This window comes from Semicossyphus pulcher, unplaced genomic scaffold (assembly GCF_022749685.1).
Source record: "Semicossyphus pulcher isolate SPU_LCO1_2020_fin unplaced genomic scaffold, fSemPul1.0.p SCAF_10, whole genome shotgun sequence".
Classification (NCBI taxonomy): domain Eukaryota; kingdom Metazoa; phylum Chordata; class Actinopteri; order Labriformes; family Labridae; genus Semicossyphus; species Semicossyphus pulcher.
The window spans coordinates 19,642,005-19,668,316 of NW_027211604.1; the positions used below are offsets into that span (position 1 = coordinate 19,642,005).

General features: G+C 39.8%; 2 protein-coding genes across 2 annotated transcripts; both read left to right on the plus strand.

Annotated features, from left to right (window-relative positions):
• Positions 1 to 1,697: 1,697 nt before the first annotated feature.
• On the plus strand, positions 1,698 to 12,316 carry LOC138597189 (organic cation/carnitine transporter 2-like). The gene is made up of 11 exons (XM_069668758.1): positions 1,698 to 1,968; positions 2,699 to 2,881; positions 5,094 to 5,197; positions 5,512 to 5,666; positions 5,799 to 5,970; positions 6,415 to 6,541; positions 7,627 to 7,727; positions 10,309 to 10,523; positions 10,818 to 11,000; positions 11,228 to 11,363; positions 12,175 to 12,316. Exons 1-11 carry the CDS (start codon positions 1,762 to 1,764, stop codon positions 12,245 to 12,247), a joined length of 1,656 nt encoding a protein of 551 aa, XP_069524859.1. The 5' UTR covers positions 1,698 to 1,761; the 3' UTR covers positions 12,248 to 12,316.
• Positions 12,317 to 14,155: 1,839 nt separating this feature from the next.
• On the plus strand, positions 14,156 to 26,312 carry LOC138602058 (organic cation/carnitine transporter 2-like). The gene is made up of 12 exons (XM_069673438.1): positions 14,156 to 14,217; positions 15,691 to 16,031; positions 16,808 to 16,990; positions 18,949 to 19,052; positions 19,367 to 19,521; positions 19,654 to 19,825; positions 20,258 to 20,384; positions 21,530 to 21,630; positions 23,832 to 24,046; positions 24,341 to 24,523; positions 24,745 to 24,880; positions 25,541 to 26,312. The coding sequence occupies exons 2-12, from the start codon at positions 15,825 to 15,827 to the stop codon at positions 25,611 to 25,613; spliced, it is 1,656 nt and encodes a 551-aa protein (XP_069529539.1). The 5' UTR covers positions 14,156 to 14,217; positions 15,691 to 15,824; the 3' UTR covers positions 25,614 to 26,312.

Below are 26,312 nucleotides of genomic sequence, written 5' to 3' on the forward strand. Positions count from 1 at the left end.
CTGTGTTAGTAGCATTGTCTGATGAAATATCTCATCCTACCTCCTTTGAACTGTCTAACGGTGCCAGCATTGACAGGCATTAAATTCACGATATAAAGACAGTCTATCTTCTTCCTTATTGCCTTGTTTGCTTTTGTAAATAATATAGAAGTATCAGCATTAATTTCAGTCTGTTTCATACACAGTTACAAATTCTTCACAGTAGGTTCAAGTTGACTGATTACAATTATTTATCATGACAACTGTTTTTTGTTTTGTTTTTCATGAGAAATGAGCTGGTGGTTTTTCCACTAAAGTATTGGCTAAGTAGTTATGTCACACCAACCATCAGACAGTGTAAATTATCTTGAACTTGAAGACATATACACTCACCGGCCACTTCTTTAGGTACACCTGAAAAATCTAATGTAATCCAATACAGCAGCTCAGCCATAAGATGTTGCCTGTAATGTACAGGCTTTTTTCTAAGCTGTCAAGGTCATAATTGGTGGTGGGGCTGTACTGAGCTGCATAATAGTCAGGTGTTTTTAATACTCTGGCCCCCTCATGTATGTAAACAGGGAGGACAAAACAACCATGGCAGTGCTGTTGTATTGAACTGCATTAGATTATACAGGTGTACCTAATGAAGTGGCCGGTGAGTGTATACGGGATGTTTGAGCTAGTTACATATCCAACCAGCTTACCACTACCAGAGGCATTTAGGTCTGTGCCCGTTGATGCACCGCCCTTGGGAATTGAAGAAGAACTGAGAGGTTCAAGAATAATTTGTGATACCATAACAACAATATCTCAAAACATCATATTTATCCATGGCACTGAAATGTGATATTTTATTTTCCATTTTGTCTTTTCATTTTCCATTTTTACTTTTAGTTGTAGTGGTTGGAAAAAATGTCCTCAATTTTTGAATTTCTCAAATACATAACCAAACTGACAATAAAAACACAGGAGTTATGCCGACACTTCAGCTGGCTTTACACTGCAGTTTCACACAAAAGCCCCGAAGGTAGGTGCTGACTTTTCAGTTGAGGATCAAGTTATTGTTCAAATAGTTAAGTTGTTATCCTCAGTTGTGTTTGTGCACAAGGCCAAACCTGTTGTGACAGATCCCTTCTAGCTCCCTCTGAAATGTCCCACTGCCTAAAAAGCCCAAGGCTGAAAGAACCTGTGTAGTAGTCCTGGTTATAAACTCTGCCATGGCTCTGCACTGCTGTCTCCAAATTATTGCACAGCTCTATTAAGAGCTCTTGGTAGCCCAGAGGTACGTGTGTATGTTCTCTCCTCAGGGCACATTCAGTAACATCTTACAGCAGCAGTAAATATTCCATTATTAGAACCCTAGTGTTCAGAAATAGGCCTATAAAAGGTTTTATTCACATTGAAAAAATAATGTGATTCCAGTTCGATAATATAAAAAAAAACTGAGGAATTGATCAAAATAAAAATCAATTTTTTGTCAGAAGTCAAATGAGTGTAGGTGTGCCCTCCATTGTTCTAACCTGTTAACAAATTTCAAAATGCCGAATGTCAGAATCTGGGTGAAATGAGCAGGTGGAATGTAAGAACAGATGTCGGGATCAGGAAGTACAACCAAAACACTTGATCCAGCTTTCATCCCCCACAGGGGGGTGGCTATACACATGTCTGTACATGACAACCGGTTTATCCACAAAGCTTACTGTGTAAGGAAAAGGAAACAGATCGTGTGCAGGTCACAGTTTCTGGAAGATAGAACAAAAGTCCTAGAGGAGTCTGACGATGAAGGATTACACTCACAGCATCGCTTTTCTGGGTCAGTGGGGACGTTTCCAGCAGGTCATCTTCTTCCTGCTCTGTATCAGCATCGTGCCAAATGGATTTGGTGCCTTTACGCTCGTCTTCCTAATGGACGTGCCAGACCACCACTGCCTTGTTCCTGAGGGCAACCTGACTGAAGAGTGGCGTGAAGCCATCATACCAATGAAGGTAAGACTTCGAGAGCTCCTCTAAAGATTTTTTTATTCTTTTGCACAGAAATTATGCAGCCAGTTGAAAAAGGAATAACATTATTACTATTATTATGTAGAAAAATGACATGTTTTATTAAAATAGTATATCCTACTTATTATACTTGTATTTAAAGTAATATTTATCTCTTCCTGAACTGGTCATACAAAATGCCATCAATAACATTTAGATTCAAATTGTCTTACTTACACATCATGTTTGTTTAATGTTAAAGCATGCCCATAAATAATAATAATTATAACCTTAATTATGTAACACCTTTAAAAACAGGTGTTACAAAGTGCTTTGACAGACAAAGTAAAAACAGGAACTCAGGAAGATAACAGAATAATTAGTCAACCGTCAGGCCCAAAAAAAAATTCAACAAAAGGCAGGAACACAATGCCAACGCAAAAGGTCAACAAGGATAAATGCAATAAAAAAATAATTGCAAGAAGACAACATCACATAAAAAAAAGTCTGAAGTAAGTTTTTAGAAGTGATTTAAAAATATATATTAGATCTCGAGGCTTACAAAGAATGTTTTGTTACTTCAGCTTTGCAACAGTGTTCATTATAAGATAAGATGATCAATTTCATAGCTTTAAGGTCCCGCACGTAATACAAGGATAAATTCAGTGTCAAAGATAAAAAAAAGTTAAAATGTCAGTAATACAACTAATGCAGTTTGTGTCCTTGTTACTGTAAGATGGTGAATGGGAAACAGGAGCGGATCAGTTGCAGCAGATACAAGTTGGATGTAGTCAGAAATCTCTCTGCTCAGGGATTCGTTCCTGGCAGGGATGTCAACCTCACTGAGCTGCAGCAGGAGCGCTGTGTGGACGGGTGGAGCTACAGCAAAGACATTTACCAGTCTACCCTTGTTTCTGAGGTGAGTGTGCAAGCTTACTGTCTTTTCTCTTGTTCCCTCAATCTCCCTCCTCATCCTTAGCTCTTAATTCTTTGCTTTATGTTTCTCTTATTGTCTCTGCATGTGCACCCCTCAGCCCCTTCCTGCCTGTGTTAGTTCTTTCTTTTCCAATCTGCACTGTCTATTTAACGTATGGCTTTTTCTCTGCAGCTTTTGGACGCTTCTTAAACTTAAAGCAGTACTAAATGAAATGTCAAGGGAGTGGCCGATTTTCTAGAATCCAACAAGACAAAAACTGTGCCAGAGCATCAGGCACACATACTGTCTGTCATCAAAGCTCATAAATGCTAACAAGTGAGACATTTAATTAAATTGACATTTAATTAAGTTGTTGCATTTTGTATAGTAGGTCATCAAGCCTGCTACTCCAACCTCGCCTGTCAGGTGTTCTTGTCTCTGCATTTGATCATTCGTTCTGCTTTCTATCGTGTGATTTGTATTTGCACGGGCTTAAAGATAAAAATCTTTTGAATATAACCTATTTTAGGAGTCTTACATACACTATGTAAGACAACACAGAATAAGTCCAACAGATTTTTGGGTAACAAAATGATCACTATTATATTACTGCTATACATGTAAGAGGCTGCTTGATACATGAAAAGATTCAGCTTCTTATATTATGGGGTTTTCTTTATGATACTCACTTTGAGGCACCAGATGAAAGAAGAACAGGGAGACTTGTACATACCTGTTGTGGAACATACTTCAGTGCCAGCCAGGTGGAAATGTCCTACAGCCTCTACAGCTGCTGAGATGAAACAGCTAATAAAGGGTGTCGGAACTGAGTTGTGTTGAGTTCATGGACAGACCGGAATAACCAGAGATTAAAGTGAACCTAGGCAAGATACAGACAGCAGAGATATGGAGGATGGGACTGATGTGTTTGATCAGTGCTTGACAACCAGGTGACTGTTGATTATTTGCTTGATTATCAGATTAGTCATCAGTCCATTAGATAACATAAACGAGGGCATGACTGATTATGTCAGACCAACAGTTCAAAGCAAGATAGTTATTCTATCTTTCCAATTTCTCATGACTTTGTTTTAGGGCTGTCGATCAATTAAAAAAAATTAACTAATTAATCGCACAATTTGCTGTGATTAATCGCGATAATAATGGGATGGTTCGGTGTGGTGGTTGTCACAGCACTGCTGCGGTGAGCGAGCTGCCCGATTGGCCGCTGTCCTCTTCCAGCCTGCTGCCCCAGGCCAGCCCCGCCCGCCCCTGACTGCCTGCCTGCGCAGTGCTTGCTACGCACGGGACAAGAGGAGAGATGAGACAGAGCAACTGGGAGCTGTAGGCAGAGGAGCCGTGAACTGCGATTACTCTGAGCAGCATACACGGGAATGAATTACAATATATATATTTCACTGGTCTGAAAAAGACGCTAAATTTGTCGCGTGTCGCTTTTTAGAAAAAAGTCGCCAAGAGGGAGAGAGGGAGTCGCTAAACTGGCAACACTCACAGGAATTGCCACTGGAAGTAAACACAGCTGCGTTAACTACGTTAAGGTTTTTTTACGCGTTAATTTTGACAGCACTACTTTGTTTCATTGTTTTCTGTTTGAATCCAACACATAATGTTGTGTGTGTGTGTTGTCACACTTACCACAGCAATAAGAGAATGAGTGTTGTGGTTCTGATGTTCTCATCAGATCAATGATCGTGTACTTCTCCTCTTCTTTACATTGTGCCATCTTCTCATTGGCCTAAAAGATTCACATCCTGAAACTCAACTTGCCAAGTTTTCTTCGGATATTTTAAGGTGGATTGACTTTAGTCAGGTCATTTTAACAAGGCCCAATACCATTTCTGAAATATTCTATTAAACAGGCTTTGCTAAGTTTCCGTCTCTTCATACTGGACATTGTAAGATCCCCTCCTAAGGTGATTCCCAAAACTGTTTTCCTTGCTGTGCTGCAGTGGTGCTATGAGGAACTGAAACTTTGGAAGAAAGCATTTTGATTAGTCAAACTCACTTGAATTTCCTGCTCTGGGTTTCCTTTTTATTAACTAACTCTTTGCCAAGATTTGCACACATTTGGTTTGTAAGTAAAAGTTTGCATATTCCACAGGCAGTTAATGTAATCTAATGTCAGTTGGTGAGCAACATGAACGTGAATATCCTCTAGTCAAAGTATATGATTGTTTAAGTGTTGATTTTCCAGTTTGACCTGGTGTGCAGCGAGCAGTGGAAGCAGCCGTTCACTTCCACCGTTTTCTACGTGGGAGTTGTTTTTGGATCCTTCTTTGCAGGACAGCTCTCAGACAGGTAGTGAAAACAGTATCTCCATGTGATGTACAGCAGTATATAAAATGTATGCAGCCATTTTTAAGACTGGTGTTACTTTAATACACGGTGTAAAGTACAACAGTAGTTATTGGCACAACACCACTGAAAAAGAGCTACATTTATCCTTCATAATAAAATGAAACATAAAACATAATTATTCTTTTGGACATGTAAGCATTGCATTATAAGGTTACAATAAGTTTAAAAATAAAAATGCTCACAATGTGTTGTATTTTGTATTTTGGTCATAATTAATTTTTTTTCTACGTGTTTCTTTCACCTTTTATCTGTAGATTTGGGAGGAAACCTGTTCTTTTTGCGACCATGGCCGTTCAGACGGCCTTTACCTTTGCTCAGATCTTCTCTGTCTCCTGGCTTATGTTCACCATCCTCCTCTTCTTCAACGGTTTGGGACAGATGTCCAACTACATAGGTGCTTTAGTGCTGGGTACGTATGACACTTCCCTTCCATGAATACAGCTTAAAAAAGTTATGAGATTTACTGATTACTGATTTTTTGCTACTTTTTACTTGATCACTACATGTCATTCTTTTTGCATTTCTTTATCTCTGCGTGCAGGGGCTGAGACCTTGACCGGCAATGTGCGAGTCCTTTACTCATCTCTGGGCACGTGTTTAGGCTTTGCCATTGGCTACATGATGCTGCCTTTGTTTGCTTACTTTATAAGGGACTGGAAGTCTCTCCTGGTGGCTTTGTCTGTGTCTAGCCTGGTCTACCTCCCCTTCTGGTGGTAAGAGGCACTCACTACAAGAAAGCTTACTGTAAATTAACAAATGTGATGGAGGATGTTGTATTTATATATTTTTCCCAATAATACTGTATATACTGAATGGATGTGCTGTAAATGGTAGACTGACTTGAAGTCTTTATCAAAACTTAGTGTCAGTGAAGTTAAACATGAGTTGGAGCAAGGCAAAGCTAACAAATGAAAAAAAAGCAACTATTTTACATTTTTTATTTCCTAGTTAAACAACAGACTCCTAAAACAAAGTTCAAACACTTAAAGGGCCAGTTCGCAATTTCAACCTGCAGTCCTATCATGCTATTATGGGGAGCTAATGCCATTATGGCAAATCACATTGTAATCATTATTGACTACATTTTCCCAAGAGAAACTTAAGACTCATCAGATTGAAACTCTCTGTGCCTTCCTCTCTGTTGTGTAATGAGGCAGGTTCATCCCAGAGTCTCCTCTGTGGCTCCTCTCTCAGGGAAGAGTGGAGGAGGCAGAGGCCATAGTGAGAAAGGCTGCTAAGTGGAACAAAGTTCAGGCTCCTAGAGTCATCTTTCAAGACTACAATGTAAGTTGATTTTAACTTTAATCTTGCAGGTCGAAACCAAGGACAAAATTGGAAACAGTGTTTGTACAGTAGGGATTGGCTGGTGGAACCATGACATACCGCGCCTTCAGTTAACCAAAACACACATTTGACCCACTGACAAAACAGCAGAGATCCCTCATCTCATCTCATGTGTTGTGGCTGACTACTGATTGACATCAGAGCTGTCAACAGAGGATGGATCACCCCCTTTTTATGGCATCAAATAACTAGGGATGCACAATATTATCAGCACGTTATCGGTATCTGTAGATTAAGGCTTTTCTGCCGATGTCTTCCGCCAATAAATAAAACCACACCTTTATGCTCGATGATTCCCTAAGAACTCAGCACGAGTGTGTGCACACACTGACTGTACAATGTTAGCAACAATATACAAATAAAGACTAAAAAGTCACAGAAGCTCATGAATAGAAGTTAAACAGCTTTAACATCTCTCAACTAGCTAACAGTTAGCTCACATTCTTGTCATTTTGCCGGACTTAACAACATCAAACACGCCGAAAATACACTTGCGGACAAAGCCGAGTGTAACATAAACATCAGTGCAAAACTAACTTACATATTCATGGACGCACACACGATAAAAATAGTCTGTCTTCGATTACCTATGTCTCCGTTGTAGGTGCAGTAAACAAGACCGGGCATGTCTCTCTCACTGCCTTGTTTTGGGGGGATGCTGCATTCAGGTGCGCTCAGAAACGTGAGTGATCCGAATAAGTACCTAATATATCGGTATCGAAATCGGCAAAAAATCCAATATCCTACATCCCTACAAATAACTAATTAAAACTAAAATTCCAAAAAAAAACATCTATAATGTTTAAGAAACCATGTTTAAGTAAAATGTATTTGACGTGTTTTTTGATTTTATAGTTTAACTCATGTCCCACCTGTTAACATGTAGGAGGTGGGCTTTATGACCTATACTGCAGCCAGTCAGCAGGGGGCGCTTCAAATGTTTTGGCTTCACTTTTGTGGCGCTGTCATTTCCTCATGTTGAAAAAATCATTAAATTAAAGGATGATATTTATTATATCTTGCAGGTTGATGAGACAAAAATGCGCCCTAAAGAACATCACTCTGTCTTGGACCTGGTGAGGAACAGTCAACTCAGAGTCCTGACATTCATTCTCTGCCTGGTTTCGTAAGTAAACATTATTTCCCATAAACTCACACTGAAGTTTAAATGAACAAAACACAATTACATGAAGAGAATATCTTTAACAAGACTTAAGATTTAAGCTCTACAAAATGTTTGCCCTAGTTTGAAATGATCATTTATCTACCAGGAGATGCTGTGAAACTACATGCATGCAGTGATTCTCTCATTCTCACTTTATGCATACCAAGGTGTTCAAAAACTGTTGGTATACTAAAGCCATTTATCTCATTTGAACACTTGAAACACTATGTAACAACCCTTTGGCCGAAATATTACTTCTTCAGGATGTAAATCTTTAAGCAGTATATGAACTTTAACACTTGTGCATAGGATGGCTCCTCCTTTTAACCAGTCTTATGTAGAGGGAACCATTTCAAAGTTAAAACCCATCCAGGACCTTGAGGCGTGCAGGTAAGATTGTGGCCGACCCCTCTCACCCCGGTCACTGTCTCTTTGAGACCCTCCCCTCTGGCAAGAGGCTGCGCTCCATCAGGACCAAAACCTCCCGACACAAGAACAATTTCTTCCCCTCTGCTGCCAGCCTCGTCAAAAGGCCCCGACCCCCCACCAACCCCCCTCCAACCCCCCACGTGACATGGACTCTCATCCAGCCCCTCAGTCACTTAACACTTAACGAGTGTTAAGTCTGTAATAAAGACTATGCGTTACATTAATGCACACTGGACTTATATTGTCTATACACTACACTAATGTTAAATTAATATTGTAAGCTCTTTGCACTGTTTAATATCTTGCACACCTGTACAGTTTTTAATCACACCTATTGTACATATTTTGTACTATTTGTATTATACGTATTGCTTTTATTTTTTTTATTCTTATTTCAATTTTTTTTATCTTATTCTATTTAAGTCTTTTACTTAATTTTAATCTAGTTCTGTGTTAATTGTTCTGCACCAAGATCACCAAAACAAATTCCTTGTATGTGTAAACCTACTTGGCAATAAACACAGATTCTGATTCTGATTCTGATTCTCTCCGTCAGTGACTTAGAAAAGGTATTCCATGCTTTCATCCCTTCCCGACTCGATTATTGTAACTCCCTGTATACTGGCATCAGCCAGTCGTCCCTGTCCCGCCTGCAACTGGTCCAAAATGCTGCAGCCAGGCTGCTGACTGGTTCCAGGAATAGGGGAACATATTCGTCCGCTTCAGGATTGATTTTAGGTTTGCGCTGTTTGTATTTAAAGCCCTGAATGTCTTGGCCCCCTCCTATATAACTAACCTCCGGAGCCCTTTTAAAAATCTCAAGGCCCCTCAGATCTTCTGACACAGGTCTCCTGGCATTCCTGCGCTGTAATTTAAACTTAGAGGTGACCACGCTTTCTCAGTCAAGGCCCATCAACTGTGGAATAGCCTTCCATTGTGGGTCAGGTCTGCCCCCTCTGTTGAGTCTTTCAAGGCTCGCCTCAAAACATACCTGTATGGGGCGCTGTTTAGCTCAGTCGGTGGAGCAGCCGCCCATGTACAGAGGCTATAGTCCTCGCCGCACCTGATCGCAGGTTCGACTCCCGGTCTGTCGATCATTTGGTGCATGTCATCCCCCACTCTCTACTCCCAACATTTCCTGTCTATCTTCAGCTGTCCTATAAATAAACCCAAAGGCCATAAAAATTATTTAAAAAAAAAACATACCTGTATATGCTAGCTTTTGAGCCCCCACGTCCTGAATAGGCAGCCTGTTGTGTATTGTTTGGGTCTGTCTCTGTAACAATCCTAAACCAAGGATACTCAAATGCAGAGGAAAAATCCAGAACACAAAAATCCAGTAGCAGGAAAAGCTCTTTACTTCTTAGTTATACACAGAAAATCAGTAAGTGAGGGCAGAACAATCCAAACAGGGTTCAAAAACCGGGCAAGCAAACACAAAGGTATCAAGGCTGGAAAACATGTACACACGAGGGTGACAATGACAATCTGGCAGAGGGTGAGTGGAAACACAGGGGTATATATACAGGCTGGACTAATTACCAATGGGATACAGGTGTAGGGAAAAAACTGGCGGGAAACTGAACAAAGGCAGGAAGTAATACTAGACATGATACACAAGCACCAGGATACAAAATAAAACAGGAAGTGAACACAGATCAAATTAAAACAAACAAACAGGTTACACAGAACATTACAGTCTCATTGCTTTGGTTTCTATGTATTGCTTCTTTTATGCATTGTACAGCACTTTGGTCAGCTGCTGATGTGAGCTCTTGCATGAATATAATGGCAAATAAAAGATTAAAATGAAGGATTGTGACATTCAGGCACGGTAAAATTCATATTTTTTCTAAGTAAATAATACCCCTGAAATATTCTTATATATATATATGTCCCATATATAAATGATGGTCTGTACGGCTAAGCACACAGTCATGCCCAAAATCTATGTATTAATGAATGCACATTTTTGTCCTTATACCAAAACAGCTTTTTGTAAGCGTGAAGCAATTAGTCCAGAGGTAACAAAGTATGTGTTGTCATATGCTAATTCTATGCATATATCTTTTCAAACATCTGTGCTGTATGTCTGTATCTTCTTCTCGTCCAGGTTTAATATGATTTTTGGATACTATAGCCTATCCCTCAACACAGCCCAGCTCCATGCCGATCCCTACATTAGTGCTTTCCTCTCTGCAGCAGTGGAGGTTCCAGCTTACATTTCCAGCTGGCTTGCTCTGCTTTACCTCCCAAGACGAGTGGCAGTCATCGGCATTTTGCTTCTTGAAGCAGTGCCACTTTACCTCATTCAACTAGTGCCTCAAAGTAAGCACTGAAAAAATGCTCCGAAAACCCGTTAATGTGAGCGTTTTGATTGACTAAGAATTCTTCAAGCAGGAATTCTGCTTGTAAACAGGCACCTTCCTGCTCTCCTATCCCTGTTAAACACCCTGGACTCTATTCACAGATTCTTGGTGCCAAGTGATGGTCCTGGCTGTGAAATTTGATTTCAGAAAAACTATATAAATGTATAAATATATATCCATCCTCTGTTACAGGAGGAGGAAGAGGCTACATTAAAAAGATGTGTGACCTTTGTGTTATTATTTTATTCTTAAGGTCTTCCAAATCTGGCTCTTTCACTGGAGTTGTTTGCTAAATATTCCATCACCACTGGTGTCTCCCTGATGTTTGCCTACATTGCGGAGCTTTACCCGACAGTGCTCAGGAACACAGCGACAGGGATATGCAGCACAGTTTCCAGATTGGGGAGCTGCTTTGCACCAATGTTGTTACAGCAGAGTGAGTAACCTGGGTTTAAATAATAATAACTATTAATCTGAAATGTAGCTTATTAAGCAGCTCCAATGATAGACTGACTGACCCACACGTTCAGTCTGGGCTGTTAAATCTTACTTTACTATGTTTGTAAGCCATGCTCACACTCTTTCATTAACATATACTGTAAAATACACACACATAAAGGTCCCATACTTTTCTCCCATCTAACATCCCCTTGTCCTTTTTAGGTATTTACTTCAAGTACCTTCCTTATATCATATTGGCGACTATGGCTGCTGTGTCTGCCTTTGCTGCTCTTTTCCTTCCAGAGAGTTTTGGAAAACCTCTCCCTGAAACTCTTCAACAGATGCCTAAAATAGAAAGGTAGGCTGCTTAAGAAACACACCTTTTTACTAAACTTCTCCTGTGCCAAACTGGTTTTTGTTTACTAAGTTATAATAGATGGTTTATATATTTTATAACTTTGTTTTATCTGTGAAGTGATAAACTGATTTCACACATACATCATATTTCTGAAGTTCTTTCTATAAATTATACATCCAAAAGTCTTTGGATTGTCCACGTTCTTAGCATTAAGACCATGAGTGGGGATTGTTGCCCCAATATGTAATTTATTAGCTATTAGCTTTGTATTTAAACTCACTCGGAAGATTTCGAACTAGAAAAAAAGAGTCATGCTGACAAATTTGAGAAGCTAAAATTAAGACTGTAAATGGACTTTACACAATAATTATTGGTTAACAGATAATTTTACAACTCTGTTTAAAAAATAATAATACATTGGAATTTGGAATTGCATTTAAACCAACTGCGGGGAGTTTGCACTGGTTAAACCCTTATGTATTCCTCCTGCAAAGCTGGCAGTAACTAGTTAGTTTGTTTGACACCTAAAAGGACACAGGATGAGATATTTACTTCAGGAAACTACGCTCACATGTAGAGTTTAAATCCCAGACCTTTCTTTGTGTAATAGCTCTGTGTCCTCCCTCCAAAACATGTCAATAACATGTTTGGATGTAATAATGTGACACCTGCTGTTGTCGTGAATGCAGCTGCTTGTTATGATGATAGAGTTAATCTCATCCAAGAAATATATATGTGTTTCATCTTTAATCAGCCCTATATCCTGTAAGGAACAATGCAAACTAGTGTTTTCTTTTTTTTCCTGTAACAGACTGAAGTGTCCGTGCATCACTGAAAAAGAAACCCCAAAAGCTGCAGGTGCACTCCTGGAGGGTCCACTATGATTAGCGTCTGATGTAGTTCATATGTTGGTGTTTCCATTAAGTATTATAGCCATTGTTTATGTTGTTCATTTTGGGGTTTATTAAGTTGTCTTTCATAAATTTGTCAAAAATTTAAATGGATGTTGCTTAAAAAACCTTTTAAAAGTTGCATTTATAATGACCATATTATAGAAAGTATTTTGTTTACACTTACAATGTAAATATATTTTACTCTTATATATATATGTATGTATATCCTTCACAGCTAACTTTTTAGTTTTCAAGAGCTCCTGGGCCTGTATTCATAAAGCTTCCTAGTACAAAGAGTTGCTCCTAGTGAAGAAAGAATCGTGACATTTTCTAAGAATTTCTCCTTAAAGTTAAGACTAGATCCTGGTAAAGATCTAGTTAGGTTAAGTTATTCAGAAAGCATCTCAGCCCTTAAGAGAGCTCCTAAGGTGAGAAACTGTTACGAGTAGTGAGGAGGACTTTTAAGAGGCTTAAGAGTTTCTTAAGCAGAGAAGAAAATGGCGGAAAGACGGAGAGATATGAGAAAAGTTCTCAAAACACTGAATAACAGTGAGCTAATTAAACAACAGCCTACAAAGTGGATCGTGCAGGGATCAAGTTTGTGGTAGATCTCATTAGAGATGCGACGCAACAACGCGATATTGTCGCAACCGTCAATCAGCTGAGTGATCACAATTAAAGGGAATAGGCATGGGTATAGCGGGCTTGGGTATGGGACGCACATCCATATTATTGCACAGGCATATTTTAATTCTCCATTTAAGTTAACTTTGACAGCAGTTATAGGTAAGAGGTAAACTATCTCACCTGTGCTTGCAGATTCCCGTTAGGGTGCTGCAGTCTCCTCTCTCACGTTAGACTTTAATACTACTTTTCACACTCTTCACTAGTGCGCACAACCAGAGGGAAAGATGCATTTATCTGCTGCGCTACATCTTCCCATGCCTGCCTCTTGGTTTGAGCTGTAAAACCGGGGCTGAATTTATGTCCTAAAATGTTTTTTTATTCATCAACTACTTGTGATAAAAGTAAACACTGTCCCTCCATCCAGTTAGGATTTCTGGTTCTTCTTGTTAAATGCAGCAAACGCAGCTTCTTATAAGCTTTATATAGGCTGGCCAGCATTCACACAAATTGCCAAGATGGGCCATTTTCCCTCGTTAATATCAATTAGATCAAGTACTAAAATTAGCAGCATTGTAAATGAAAGTGATCAAGTAAATATAGCTGCATGTGAAGATGAGCATGTGTTTCAAACTTTCTGTAGGCTTTATACTTTCAAGTGTGGCTCATAATTTATTCAACAGAGATGTTCAGTACATAAAATGGTGTTCATAATTACACTGTCTGAGTAAATTCTATGATTAGGCCGATAGATTTCACTGTCCTTCTCTGCCCATCATCTCTGAAAGAGCTTTTTTTTGGATCAGCCAATTGCAGCTTCTGAAAGAATGTGTCATACCTCGCAACGGGGTCAACCACGCCTCCTCACTAAGATAGAAGTTTCTTTCCCTTCCTTGCTCAGAGTTGCTCTGAGAGTGTTCCTAAATCACTCCTAGGCTAGGACTACCTGCTAGACGTTTTTAAGCAAAGTTAGGATTGATTGAACTAACTCAGATCAGCTGTTCTGAAACCAAAAAGCCAGCGACTTTCAGCTCAGGGTAAATCAAACCACAGTCGGGAGTTAGAGGGTTTGTTGAACCACCTGTCTTCAACGGACCCCTCGTCTTAAATCTTCATCTGACTTTTGATTTAATCTACATTGAAGGGGGAAGTATTTCCATATCCACACCCAGGCTTCGTCCCCATGATAACTGTCCATCCCCCCCACCCCCCCGTAGGAGTGTACTTTAAGTACCTCCCATACATTACACTGGGGACTGTTGTGTCTGCCTTTGCCACCCTCTCAGCTTTGGACAACCTCTACCTCAAACTATGAATCAGATGCCCAGGAGAGAAAGGTGAGAGGCTTCAGGAATAGTGATGGTTATCATATAGTTAGCAGTGAGGAAACATTCATTACTTCATTCTTGTTGAACCTTGATTCTGGTCACTGTGCCTTTTTAATTCTTCTTGACCTGACAGCGGCGTTTGACACAGTGGATCATACAATCCTTCTCTCACGCCTCGAACAATGTGTAGGCATCAAAGGCACTGCTTTGGGCTGGTTCAAATCGTACCCCTCTGAAAGAATACTCTCTGTGCACATGGGCCAGTTTTCCTCCACAGTGGCCCCTCTGACATGCGGGGTCCCCCAGGGGTCAGTTCTTGGCCCCCTATACTGTTCTCCCTTTATATGCTACCCCTGGGGTCGATTTTTAGAAAGCATGGTGTTCCTTTTCACTGCTTTGCTGATGATGTGCAGGTGTATTTACCATTAAAGGTCCCTACCGAAGACTCTCTTCAGGCCGTGCTTGACTGCATGAGTGATGTTAGAACATGGATGAATCTAAACTTTTTAAAATTAAATGAAAACAAAACAGAGGTCGTCCTGTTTGGTCGCCCTGACCTGGTTCAGGTCCTTGCTAGCTCTCTTGGCTCTTTGGCACCTCACATAGGATCCCATGCCAGGAATCTTGGTGTGATTATTGATGGTGCTTTTAAACTGGACAAACAGGTCAGCTCAGTGGTCAAATCTAGCCTTTTTCAGCTGAGGCTTCTAGCCAGAGTTAAACCTTATATATGTCAGAAAGATCTTGAAAAAGTTATCCATGCTCTTATTACGTCTCGTTTGGATTATTGTAACTCATTGTATTTTGGCATTGACCAGTCAGAGCTCAACCGCCTGCAGCTGGTCCAGAATGCAGCAGCTCGTCTACTAACTGGGGCAAAGAAGCATGAGCACATAACTCCGGTGCTTTCTGCACTTCACTGGCTTCCGGTTAGGTACAGGATTGATTTTAAGATTATTTTATTTGTTTTTAAGTCTCTGAATGGACTGGCCCCGGAATACCTGTCTGACCTTATTAAGGTACACCAGCCCTCCAGAGCCCTAAGGTCAGCTGATCAGGTGGTCCTGGATGTCCCTCGATCATTTTTAAAATCGAGAGGAGATCGAGCGTTTGCTGTTGCGGCTCCCACTCTGTGGAACGCTTTACCTTTTACTGTCCGGACTGCAAATTGTCTCACCACTTTTAAAAAACTTTTGAAAACGCACTTGTTCACTGTGGCCTTCAGCAGAGGATAGTCACTTTTATTGGGTCTTTTATTTGATTCGGTTTATCCATATTGTTGTTTTTATGTTCTTATGTTTTATGCTTCTATTGTTTTTATTGTTTCTTCCTGCTTTAATGTAAAGCACTTTGGTTGGCCACTGGCTGTTTTAAATGCAGAATGTCAGAATCTGGGTGAAATGAGCAGGTGGAATGTAAGAACAGATGTCAGGATCAGGAAATACAACCAAAACACAACCAACCAGTTTTCATCCCCTACAGGGCGGTGGCTATACACATGTCTGTACATGACAACCGGTTTATCCACAAAGCTTACTGTGTAAGGAAAAGGAAACAGATCGTGTGCAGGTCACAGTTTCTGGAAGATAGAACAAAAATCCTAGAGGAGTCTGACGATGAAGGATTACACTCACAGCATCGCTTTTCTGGGTCAGTGGGGACGTTTCCAGCAGGTCATCTTCTTCCTGCTCTGTATCAGCATTGTGCCAAATGGATTTGGTGCCTTTACACTAGTCTTCCTAATGGACATGCCCAACCACCACTGCCTTGTTCCTGAGGGCAACCTGACTGAAGAGTGGCATGAAGCCATCATACCAATGAAGGTAAGACTAAGATTTTTTTATTCTTTTGCACAGAAATTATGCAGCAAGTTGAAAAAGGAATAACATTATTACTATTATTATGTAGAATAATGACATGTTTTATTAGAATAGTATATCCTACTTATTACACTTGTATTTAAAGTAATATTTATATCTTCCTGAACTGGTCATACAAAATACCATCAATAACATTTAGATTCAAATTGTCTTACTTACACATCATGCAGTCATACAGGATACGATTGGATCAGGACAGTTTGAATTTTAAAGCCAAACAGAGTAGTCAAAAAAGAATCAACAAAAGGCAGGAACACAATGCCAATGCAAAAAGGTCAACAAGGATAAATGCAAATAAAAATAAATGCAAGAAGACAGGTAGACCTAGGAAAGGCACTTAAAGCAATAAAAGATTATAAGACATCACATCAGAGGAAATAAAACAGATGAAAGGTTTGGAACAGTAAGAAGAATAAAAGATAAACAATTAAATAAAAGCAATAAAGATGTTAAAAATAGGACATCAGAAGAGGACTTAAAGAACAGATGAATAGTTTTAAATGCATTTAAAAAGGTGACATCACATAAAAACAAGTCTGAAGTAAGTTTTTTTAGAAGTGATTTAAAAATATATATTAAATCTCAAGGCTTTCAAATAATGTTTTGTTACAGCTTTGCAACAGTGTTCATTATAAGATAAGATGATCAATTTCATAAATTCAGTGTCAAAGAAATGTCATTAATACAACTAATGCAGTTTGTGTCCTTGTTACTGTAAGATGGTGAATGGGAAACAGGAGCGGATCAGTTGCAGCAGATACAAGTTGGATGTAGTCAGAAATCTCTCTGCTCAGGGATTCGTTCCTGGCAGGAATGTCAACCTCACTGAGCTGCAGCAGGAGCGCTGTGTGGACGGGTGGAGCTACAGCAAAGACATTTACCAGTCTACCCTTGTTTCTGAGGTGAGTGTGCAAGCTTACTGTCTTTTCTCTTGTTCCCTCAATCTCCCTCCTCATCCTTAGCTCTTAATTCTTTGCTTTGTTTCTCTTATTGTCTCTGCATGTGCACCCCTCAGCCCCTTCCTGCCTGTGTTTGTTCTTTCTTTTCCAATCTGCACTGTCTATTTAACGTATGGCTTTTTCTCTGCAGCTTTTGGACGCTTCTTAAACTTAAAGCAGTACTAAATGAAATGTCAAGGGAGTGGCCGATTTCCTAGAATCCAACAAAGACAAAAACTGTGCCAGAGCATCAGGCACACATACTGTCTGTCATCAAAGCTTGTAAATGCCAACACAACGAGTGAGACATTTAATTAAATTGACATTTAATTAAGTTGTTGCAATTTGTATAGAAGGTCATCAAGCCTGCTGCTCCAACCTCGCCTGTCAGGTGTTCTTGTCTCTGCATTTGATCATTCGTTCTGCTTTCTATCGTGTGATTTGTATTTGCACGGGCTTAAAGATGGAAAGCTTTTGAATATAACCTATTTTAGGAGTCTTACATACACTATGTAAGACAACACAGAATAAGTCCAACAGATTTTTGGGTAACAAAATGATCACTATTATATTACTGCTATACATGTAAGAGGCTGCTTGATACATGAAAAGATTCAGCTTTTTATATTATGGGGTTTTCTTTATGATACTCACTTTGAGGCACCAGATGAAAGAAGAACAGGGAGACTTGTACATACCTGTTGTCAGCCTCTACAGCTGCTGAGATGAAACAGCTAATAAAGGGTGTCAGAACTGAGTTGAGTTGAGTTCATGGACAGACCGGAATAACCAGAGATGAAAGTGAACCTAGGCAAGATACAGACAGCAGAGCTATGGAGGATGGGACTGATGTGTTTGATCAGTGCTTGACAACCAGGTGACTGTTGATTATTTGCTTAATTATCAGATTAGTCATCAGTCCATTAGATAACATAAGCTGAGGGCATGTCTTTGCATGACTGATTATGTCAGACCAACAGTTCAAAGCAAGATAGTTATTCTATCTTTCCAATTTCTCATGACTTTGTTTTAGGGCTGTCGATCAATTAAAAAAAATTAACTAATTAATCGCACAATTTGCTGTGATTAATCGCGATAATAATGGGATGGTTCGGTGTGGCGGTTGTCACAGCACTGCTGCGGTAAGCGAGCTGCCCGATTGACTGCTGTCCTCTTCCAGCCTGCTGCCCCAGGCCAACCCCGCCCGCCCCTGACTGCCTGCGCAGTGCTTGCTACGCACGGGACAAGAGGAGAGAGGAGACTGTGCTGTGGAGCTGTAGGCAGAGGAGCCGTGAACTGCGATTACTCTGAGCAGCATACATGGGAATGAATTACAATATATATATTTCACTGGTCTGAAAAAGATGCTAAATTTGTCGCGTGTTGCTTTTTAGAAAAAAGTCGCCAAGAAGGAGAGAGGGAGTCGCTAAACTGGAAGAAAGCATTTTGATTAGTCAAACTCACACTGCTGAAGCCCCATATGTGTTTTATCCTAAACTTTAGTACGCGTTTTTACACAGTAACAGGACTGTGGATTTTGTCCCCACTACTTAAAATGGAAGCACATTATGAATGGATAATATAAAGGCCAGCATAAAAAGAGATTTAAGAACACAATTGTACATTATAGTTTGCCAAGTCAGGAAATAATTTAATTTGGTTAGAAAGGAAATTTCTTCACTGTAGGCAGGTGTATTATTTCAAAAGCTTGTTTTGGCTGCTTTTGCATGAACTTGAATTTCCTGCTCTGGGTTTCCTTTTTATTAACTAACTCTTTGCCAAGATTTCCACACATTTGGTTTGTAAGTAAAAGTTTGCATATTCCAAAGGCAGTTAATCTAATCTCATGTCAGTTGGTGAGCAACATGAACATGAATATCCTCTAGTCAAAGTATATGATTGTTTAAGTGTTGATTTTCCAGTTTGACCTGGTGTGCAGCGAGCAGTGGAAGCAGCCGTTCACTTCCACCGTTTTCTACGTGGGAGTTGTTTTTGGATCCTTCTTTGCAGGACAGCTCTCAGACAGGTAGTGAAAACAGTATCTCCATGTGATGTACAGCAGTATAGAAAATGTATGCAGCCATTTTTAAGACTGGTGTTACTTTAATACACGGTGTAAAGTACAACAGTAGTTATTGGCACAACACCACTGAAAAAGAGCTACATTTATCCTTCATAATAAAATGAAACATAAAACATAATTATTCTTTTGGACATGTAAGCATTGCATTATAAGGTTACAATAAGTTTAAAAATAAAAATGCTCACAATGTGTTGTATTTTGTATTTCGGTCATAATTAATTTTTTTTCTACGTGTTTCTTTCACCTTTTATCTGTAGATTTGGGAGGAAACCTGTTCTTTTTGCGACCATGGCCGTTCAGACGGCCTTTACCTTTGCTCAGATCTTCTCTGTCTCCTGGCTTATGTTCACCATCCTCCTCTTCTTCAACGGTTTGGGACAGATGTCCAACTACATAGGTGCTTTAGTGCTGGGTACGTATGACACTTCCCTTCCATGAATACAGCTTAAAAAAGTTATGAGATTTACTGATTACTGATTTTTTGCTACTTTTTACTTGATCACTACATGTCATTCTTTTTGCATTTCTTTATCTCTGCGTGCAGGGGCTGAGACCTTGACCGGCAATGTGCGAGTCCTTTACTCATCTCTGGGCACGTGTTTAGGCTTTGCCATTGGCTACATGATGCTGCCTTTGTTTGCTTACTTTATAAGGGACTGGAAGCCTCTCCTGGTGGCTTTGTCTGTGTCTAGCCTGGTCTACCTCCCCTTCTGGTGGTAAGAGGCACTCACTACAAGAAAGCTTATTGTAAATTGACAAATGTGATGGAGGATGTTGTATTTAAATATTTTTCCCAATAATACTGTATATACTGAATGGATGTGCTGTAAATGGTAGACTGACTTGAAGTCTTAGTGTCAGTGAAGTTAAACATGAGTTGGAGCAAGGCAAAGCTAACAAATGAAAAAAAGCAACTATTTTACATTTTTTATTTCCTAGTTAAACAACAGACTCCTAAAACAAAGTTCAAACACTTAAAGGGCCAGTTCGCCATTTCAACCTGCAGTCCTATCATGCTATTATGGGGAGCTAATGCCATTATGGCAAATCACATTGTAATCATTATTGACTACATTTTCCCAAGAGAAACTTAAGACTCATCAGATTGAAACTCTCTGTGCCTTCCTCTCTGTTGTGTAATGAGGCAGGTTCATCCCAGAGTCTCCTCTGTGGCTCCTCTCTCAGGGAAGAGTGGAGGAGGCAGAGGCCATAGTGAGAAAGGCTGCTAAGTGGAACAAAGTTCAGGCTCCTAGAGTCATCTTTCAAGACTACAATGTAAGTTGATTTTAACTTTAATCTTGCAGGTCGAAACCAAGGACAAAATTGGAAACAGTGTTTGTACAGTAGGGATTGGCTGGTGGAACCATGACATACCGCGCCTTCAGTTAACCAAAACACACATTTGACTTACTGACAAAACAGCAGAGATCCCTCATCTCATCTCATGTGTTGTGGCTGACTACTGATTGACATCAGAGCTGTCAACAGAGGATGGATCACCCCCTTTTTATGGCATCAAATAACTAGGGATGCACGATATTATCAGCACGTTATCGGTATCTGCAGATTAAGGCTTTTCTGCCGATGTCTTCCCGCCGATAAAACCACACCTTTATGCTCGATGATTCCCTATGAAAGCTTGACGTAATGTCAGTGTAAACTCAGCACGAGTGTGTGCGCACACTGCCTTTACAATGTTAGCAACAATATACAAATAAAGACTAAAAAGTCACAGAAACTCATGAATAGAAGTTAAACAGCTTTAACATCTCTTAACTAGCTAACAGTTAGCTCACATTCTCGTCATTTTGCCGGACTTAACAACATCAAACACGCCGAAAATACACTTGCGGACAAAGCCGAGTGTAACATAAACATCAGTGCAAAACTAACTTACATATTCATGGACGCACACACGATAAAAAGAGTCGATTACTGATGTTTCCGTAGTAGGTGCAGTAAACAAGTCCGGGCATGTCTCTCTCACTGCCTTGTTTTGGGGGGATGCTGCATTCAGGTGCGCTCAGAAATTTGAGTGATCCGAATAAGTACCTAATATATCGGTATTGAAATCGGCAAAAAATCCAATATCCTACATCCCTACAAATAACTAATTAAAACTAAACTTCCAAAAATCAACACTTAACACTCAGGAACTTGGAAATAAATCAGAATGATAAGAACTAACTATAATGTTTAAGAAACCATGTTTAAGTAAAATGTATTTGACGTGTTTTTTGATTTTATAGTTTAACTCATGTCCCATCTGTTAACATGTAGGAGGTGGGCTTTATGACCTATACTGCAGCCAGTCAGCAGGGGGCGCTTCAAATGTTTTGGCTTCACTTTTGTGGCGCTGTCATTTCCTCATGTTGAAAAAAATCATTAAATTAAAGGATGATATTTATTATATCTTCCAGGTTGATGAGACAAAAACGCGCCCTAAAGAACATCACTCTGTCTTGGACCTGGTGAGGAACAGTCAACTCAGAGTCCTGACATTCATTCTCTGCCTGGTTTCGTAAGTAAATATTATTTCCCATAAACTCGCACTGAAGTTTAAATGAACAAAACAATGGCTCCTCCTTTTAACCAGTCTTATGTAGAGGGAACCATTTCAAAGTTAAAACCCATCCAGGACCCTGAGGCGTGCAGGTAAGATTGTGGCCGACCCCTCTCACCCCGGTCACTGTCTCTTTGAGACCCTCCCCTCTGGCAAGAGGCTGCGCTCCATCAGGACCAAAACCTCCTGACACAAGAACAGTTTCTTCCCCTCTGCTGCCAGCCTCGTCAAAAGGCCCCGACCCCCCACCAACCCCCCACCAACCCCCCACGTGACATGGACTCTCATCCAGCCCCTCAGTCACTTAACACTTAACGAGTGTTAAGTCTGTAATTCAGACTATGCGTTACATTAATGCACACTGGACTTATATTGTCTATACACTGCACTATTGTTAAATTAATATTGTAAGCTCTTTGCACTGTTTTATATCTTGCACACCTGTACAGTTTTTAATCACACCTATTGTACATATTTTGTACTATTTGTATTATACGTATTGCTTTTATTTTTTTTATTCTTATTTCTATTTTTTTTATCTTATACTATTTAACTCTTTTACTTAATTTTAATCTAGTTCTGTGTTAATTGTTCTGCACCAAGATCACCAAAACAAATTCCTTGTATGTGTAAACCTACTTGGCAATAAACACAGATTCTGATTCAGATTCTGATTCTCTCCGTCAGTGACTTAGAAAAGGTATTCCATGCTTTCATCCCTTCCCAACTCAATTACTGTAACTCCCTGTATACTGGCATCAGCCAGTCGTCCCTGTCCCGCCTGCAACTGGTCCAAAATGCTGCAGCCAGGCTGCTGACTGGTTCCAGGAAAAGGGGAACATATTCGTCCGCTTCAGGATTGATTTTAGGTTTGCGCTGTTTGTATTTAAAGCCCTGAATGTCTTGGCCCCCTCCTATATAACTAACCTCCTCAGCCCTTATAAAAATCTCCAGGCCCCTCAGATCTTCTGACACAGGTCTCCTGGCATTCCTGCGCTGTAATTTAAACTTAGAGGTGACCACGCTTTCTCAGTCAAGGCCTCTCGACTGTGTAATAGCCTTCCATTGTGGGTCAGGTCTGCCCCCTCTGTTGAGTCTTTTAAGGCTCGCCTCAAAACATACCTGTATGTGCTAGCTTTTGAGCCCCCACGTCCTGAATAGGCAGCCTGTTGTGTATTGTTTGGGTCTGTCTCATTGCTTTGGTTTCTATGTATTGCTTCTTTTATGCATTGTACAGCACTTTGGTCAGCTGCTGATGTGAGCTCTTGCATGAATATAATGGCAAATAAAAGATTAGGGATGCACGATATTATCGATATCGGCCGATATTGGCTTAAAAATGAACTATCGGATATCGGCCAATACGCCGATATCCGCCGATATAATTAACCGATAAAATAATGGGCTGCTGCATACTTGATTAAATGCCCGACCTCGGCGCAATGTCCCCGGCGTGAAGAAGACCTGTGCGGTGCAGCGTGATGACGTCACGTGTGTCTACCTGCAGCATGAGAGAGTTAGAAGCCAAAATGTCCGTGGTGTGGAAGTTTTTCAAAGTGTCCGAAATAGATAGCAAAACTGCTTTTTGCAATGACTGCTCAGCTTCGGTGATGCGAGGAGGAGCCAAGTCTGTCAACACTACAAACTTGATTAACCATCTCAAGACCCGTCACCCCGACCATTGTAACAAATGTGATAAGAGTATCACCATTATACTGTACGCTAATTCCAATACAGAAGAGAGTTGATGATCTCTGCAATAAGGTGTGCAGGAAATAAATATCGGTATCGGTAATCGGCTAAATGAGTTGTAAAATATCGGCATATCGGATATCGGCAAAAAATCCAATATCGTGCATCCCTATAAAAGATAGGATTGTGACATTCAGGCACGGTAAAATTCATAACTTTTCTGAGTAAATAATACCCCTGAAATATTCTGCCCATATATAAATGATGGTCTGTACGGCTAAGCACACAGTCATGCCCAAAATCTATGTATTAATGAATGCACATTTTTGTCCTTATACCAAAACAGCTTTTTGTAAGCGTGAAGCAATTAGTCCAGAGGTAACAAAGTATGTGCTGTCATATGCTAATTCTATGCATATATCTTTTCAAACATCTGTGCTGTATGTCTGTATCTTCTTCTCGTCCAGGTTTAATATGATTTTTGGATACTATAGCCTATCCCTCAACACAGCCCACCTCCATGCCGACCCCTACATTAGTGCTTTCCTCTCTGCAGCAGTGGAGGTTCCAGCTTACATTTCCAGCTGGCTTGCTCTGCGTTACCTCCCAAGACGAGTGGCAGTCATCGGCACTTTGCTTCTTGAAGCAGTGCCACTTTACCTCATTCAACTAGTGCCTCAAAGTAAGCACTGAAAAAATGCTCCGAAAACCCGTTAATCTGAGCATTTTGATTGACTAAGAATTCTTCAAGCAGGAATTCTGCTTGTAAACAGGCACCTTCCTGCTCTCCTATCCCTGTTAAACACCCTGGACTCTATTCACAGATTCTTGGTGCCAAGTGAGGGTCCTGGCTGTGAAATTTGATTTCAGAAAAACTATATAAATGTTTAAATATATATCCATCCTCTGTTACAGGAGGAGGAAGAGGCTACATTAAAAAGATGTGTGACCTTTGTGTTATTATTTTATTCTTAAGGTCTTCCAAATCTGGCTCTTTCACTGGAGATGTTTGCTAAATATTCCATCACCACTGGTTCCTCCCTGATGTTTGCCTACATTGCGGAGCTTTACCCGACAGTGCTCAGGAACACAGCGACAGGGATATGCAGCACAGTTTCCAGATTGGGGAGCTGCTTTGCACCAATGTTGTTACAGCAGAGTGAGTAACCTGGGTTTAAATAATAATAATAACTATTAATCTGAAATTTAGCTTATTAAGCAGCTCCAATGATAGACTGACTGACCCACACGTTCAGTCTGGGCTATTAAATCTTACTTTACTATGTTTGTAAGCCATGCTCACACTCTTTCATTAACACATACTGTAAACACAAGGACCCATACTTTTCTCCCATCTAACATCCCCTTGTCCTTTTTTAGGTATGTACTACAAGTACCTTCCTTATATCATATTGGCGACTATGGCTGCTGTGTCTGCCTTTGCTGCTCTTTTCCTTCCAGAGAGTTTTGGAAAACCTCTCCCTGAAACTCTTCAACAGATGCCTAAAATAGAAAGGTAGGCTGCTTAAGAAACACACCTTTTTACTAAACTTCTCCTGTGCCAAACTGGTTTTTGTTTACTAAGTTATAATAGATGGTTTATATATTTTATAACTTTGTTTTATCTGTGAAGTGATACACTGATTTCACACATACATCATATTTCTGAAGTTCTTTCTATAAATTATACATCCAAAAGTCTTTGGATTGTCCACGTTCTTAGCATTAAGACCATGAGTGGGGATTGTTGCCCCAATATGTAATTTATTAGCTATTAGCTTTGTATTTAAACTGCTTACACACACACACTGTGCAATCACACCTGGAAAGGAAAAGTAAAGTCCAATATTCTCGTTCGGAAGATTTCAAACTAGAAAAAAAGAGTGATGCTGACAAATTTGAGAAGCTAAAATTAAGACTGTAAATGGACTGTACACAATACTTATTGGTTAACAGATAATTTTACAATTCCGTTTAAAAAGAATAATAAAACAAAACATGTCAATAACATGTTTGGATGTAATCATGTGACACCTGCTGTTGTCGTGAATGCAGCTGCTTGTTATGATGATAGAGTTAATCTCATCCAAGAAATATATATGTGTTTCATCTTTAATCAGCCCTATATCCTGTAAGGAACAATGCAAACTAGCGTTTTCTTTTTTTCCTGTAACAGACTGAAGTGTCCGTGCATCACTGAAAAAGAAACCCCAAAAGCTGCAGGTGCACTCCTGGAGGGTCCACTATGATTAGAGTCTGATGTAGTTCATATGTTGGTGTTTCCATTAAGTATTATAGCCATTGTTTATGTTGTTCATTTTTGGGTTTATTAAGTTGTTTTTCATAAATTTGTCAAAAATTTCAATGGATGTTGCTTAAAAAACCTTTTAAAAGTTGCATTTATAATGACCATATTATAGAAAGTATTTTGTTTACACTTACATATTTTACTCTTATATATGTATGCATATACATGCTATATGAATGTTTTATGTTTTATGTTTTCCTTTTATGCCTTTATTGTCAGTGGATAGTGTTGGAAACAGGCAAAGAAGAAATGGGGGCATGCGGTAAATGGCTGAGGGTGGGAGTCAAACCAGGGGCGGCTGCATCAAGGCCTCTATAGCCTCTGTCCTTTGACCGCTGAGCTAAACCGCCACCTGTATATAGTTTTTAAAAGAATCCAAATCCATTGGATGCATGTCATCCCCCACTCTCTACTCCCCACATTTCACATCACAAAAAAAGAACGCAAATCTGTCACTAGACAGTTGTTAATGTGTAGCAAAAATTGTTTGTATGTTAGTTGCAGAGTCCTGACACAAGTTTTTGTTTTGTTTTGTTTTTTTACAGCATCTGTGAATTCTAGTTTTTATTACCTTTGTAATCTATAGATCTCTGAAGCCTCATTTCAAGTAAGAAAAATATATCTGATGATCCATTTTCAA

Bases quoted from the DNA above. Each gene is read 5' to 3' on its own strand.
- LOC138597189 (XM_069668758.1), top strand. From the start codon at position 1,762: ATGAAGGATTACACTCACAGCATCGCTTTTCTGGGTCAGTGGGGACGT. The intron at 6,542-7,626 runs GTAAGTTGATTT...TATATCTTGCAG, and splicing joins TCATCTTTCAAGACTACAAT to GTTGATGAGACAAAAATGCG. The intron at 11,001-11,227 runs GTGAGTAACCTG...TGTCCTTTTTAG, and splicing joins ACCAATGTTGTTACAGCAGA to GTATTTACTTCAAGTACCTT.
- LOC138602058 (XM_069673438.1), top strand. From the start codon at position 15,825: ATGAAGGATTACACTCACAGCATCGCTTTTCTGGGTCAGTGGGGACGT. The intron at 16,032-16,807 runs GTAAGACTAAGA...TGTTACTGTAAG, and splicing joins AAGCCATCATACCAATGAAG to ATGGTGAATGGGAAACAGGA. The intron at 19,826-20,257 runs GTAAGAGGCACT...GTAATGAGGCAG, and splicing joins GTCTACCTCCCCTTCTGGTG to GTTCATCCCAGAGTCTCCTC.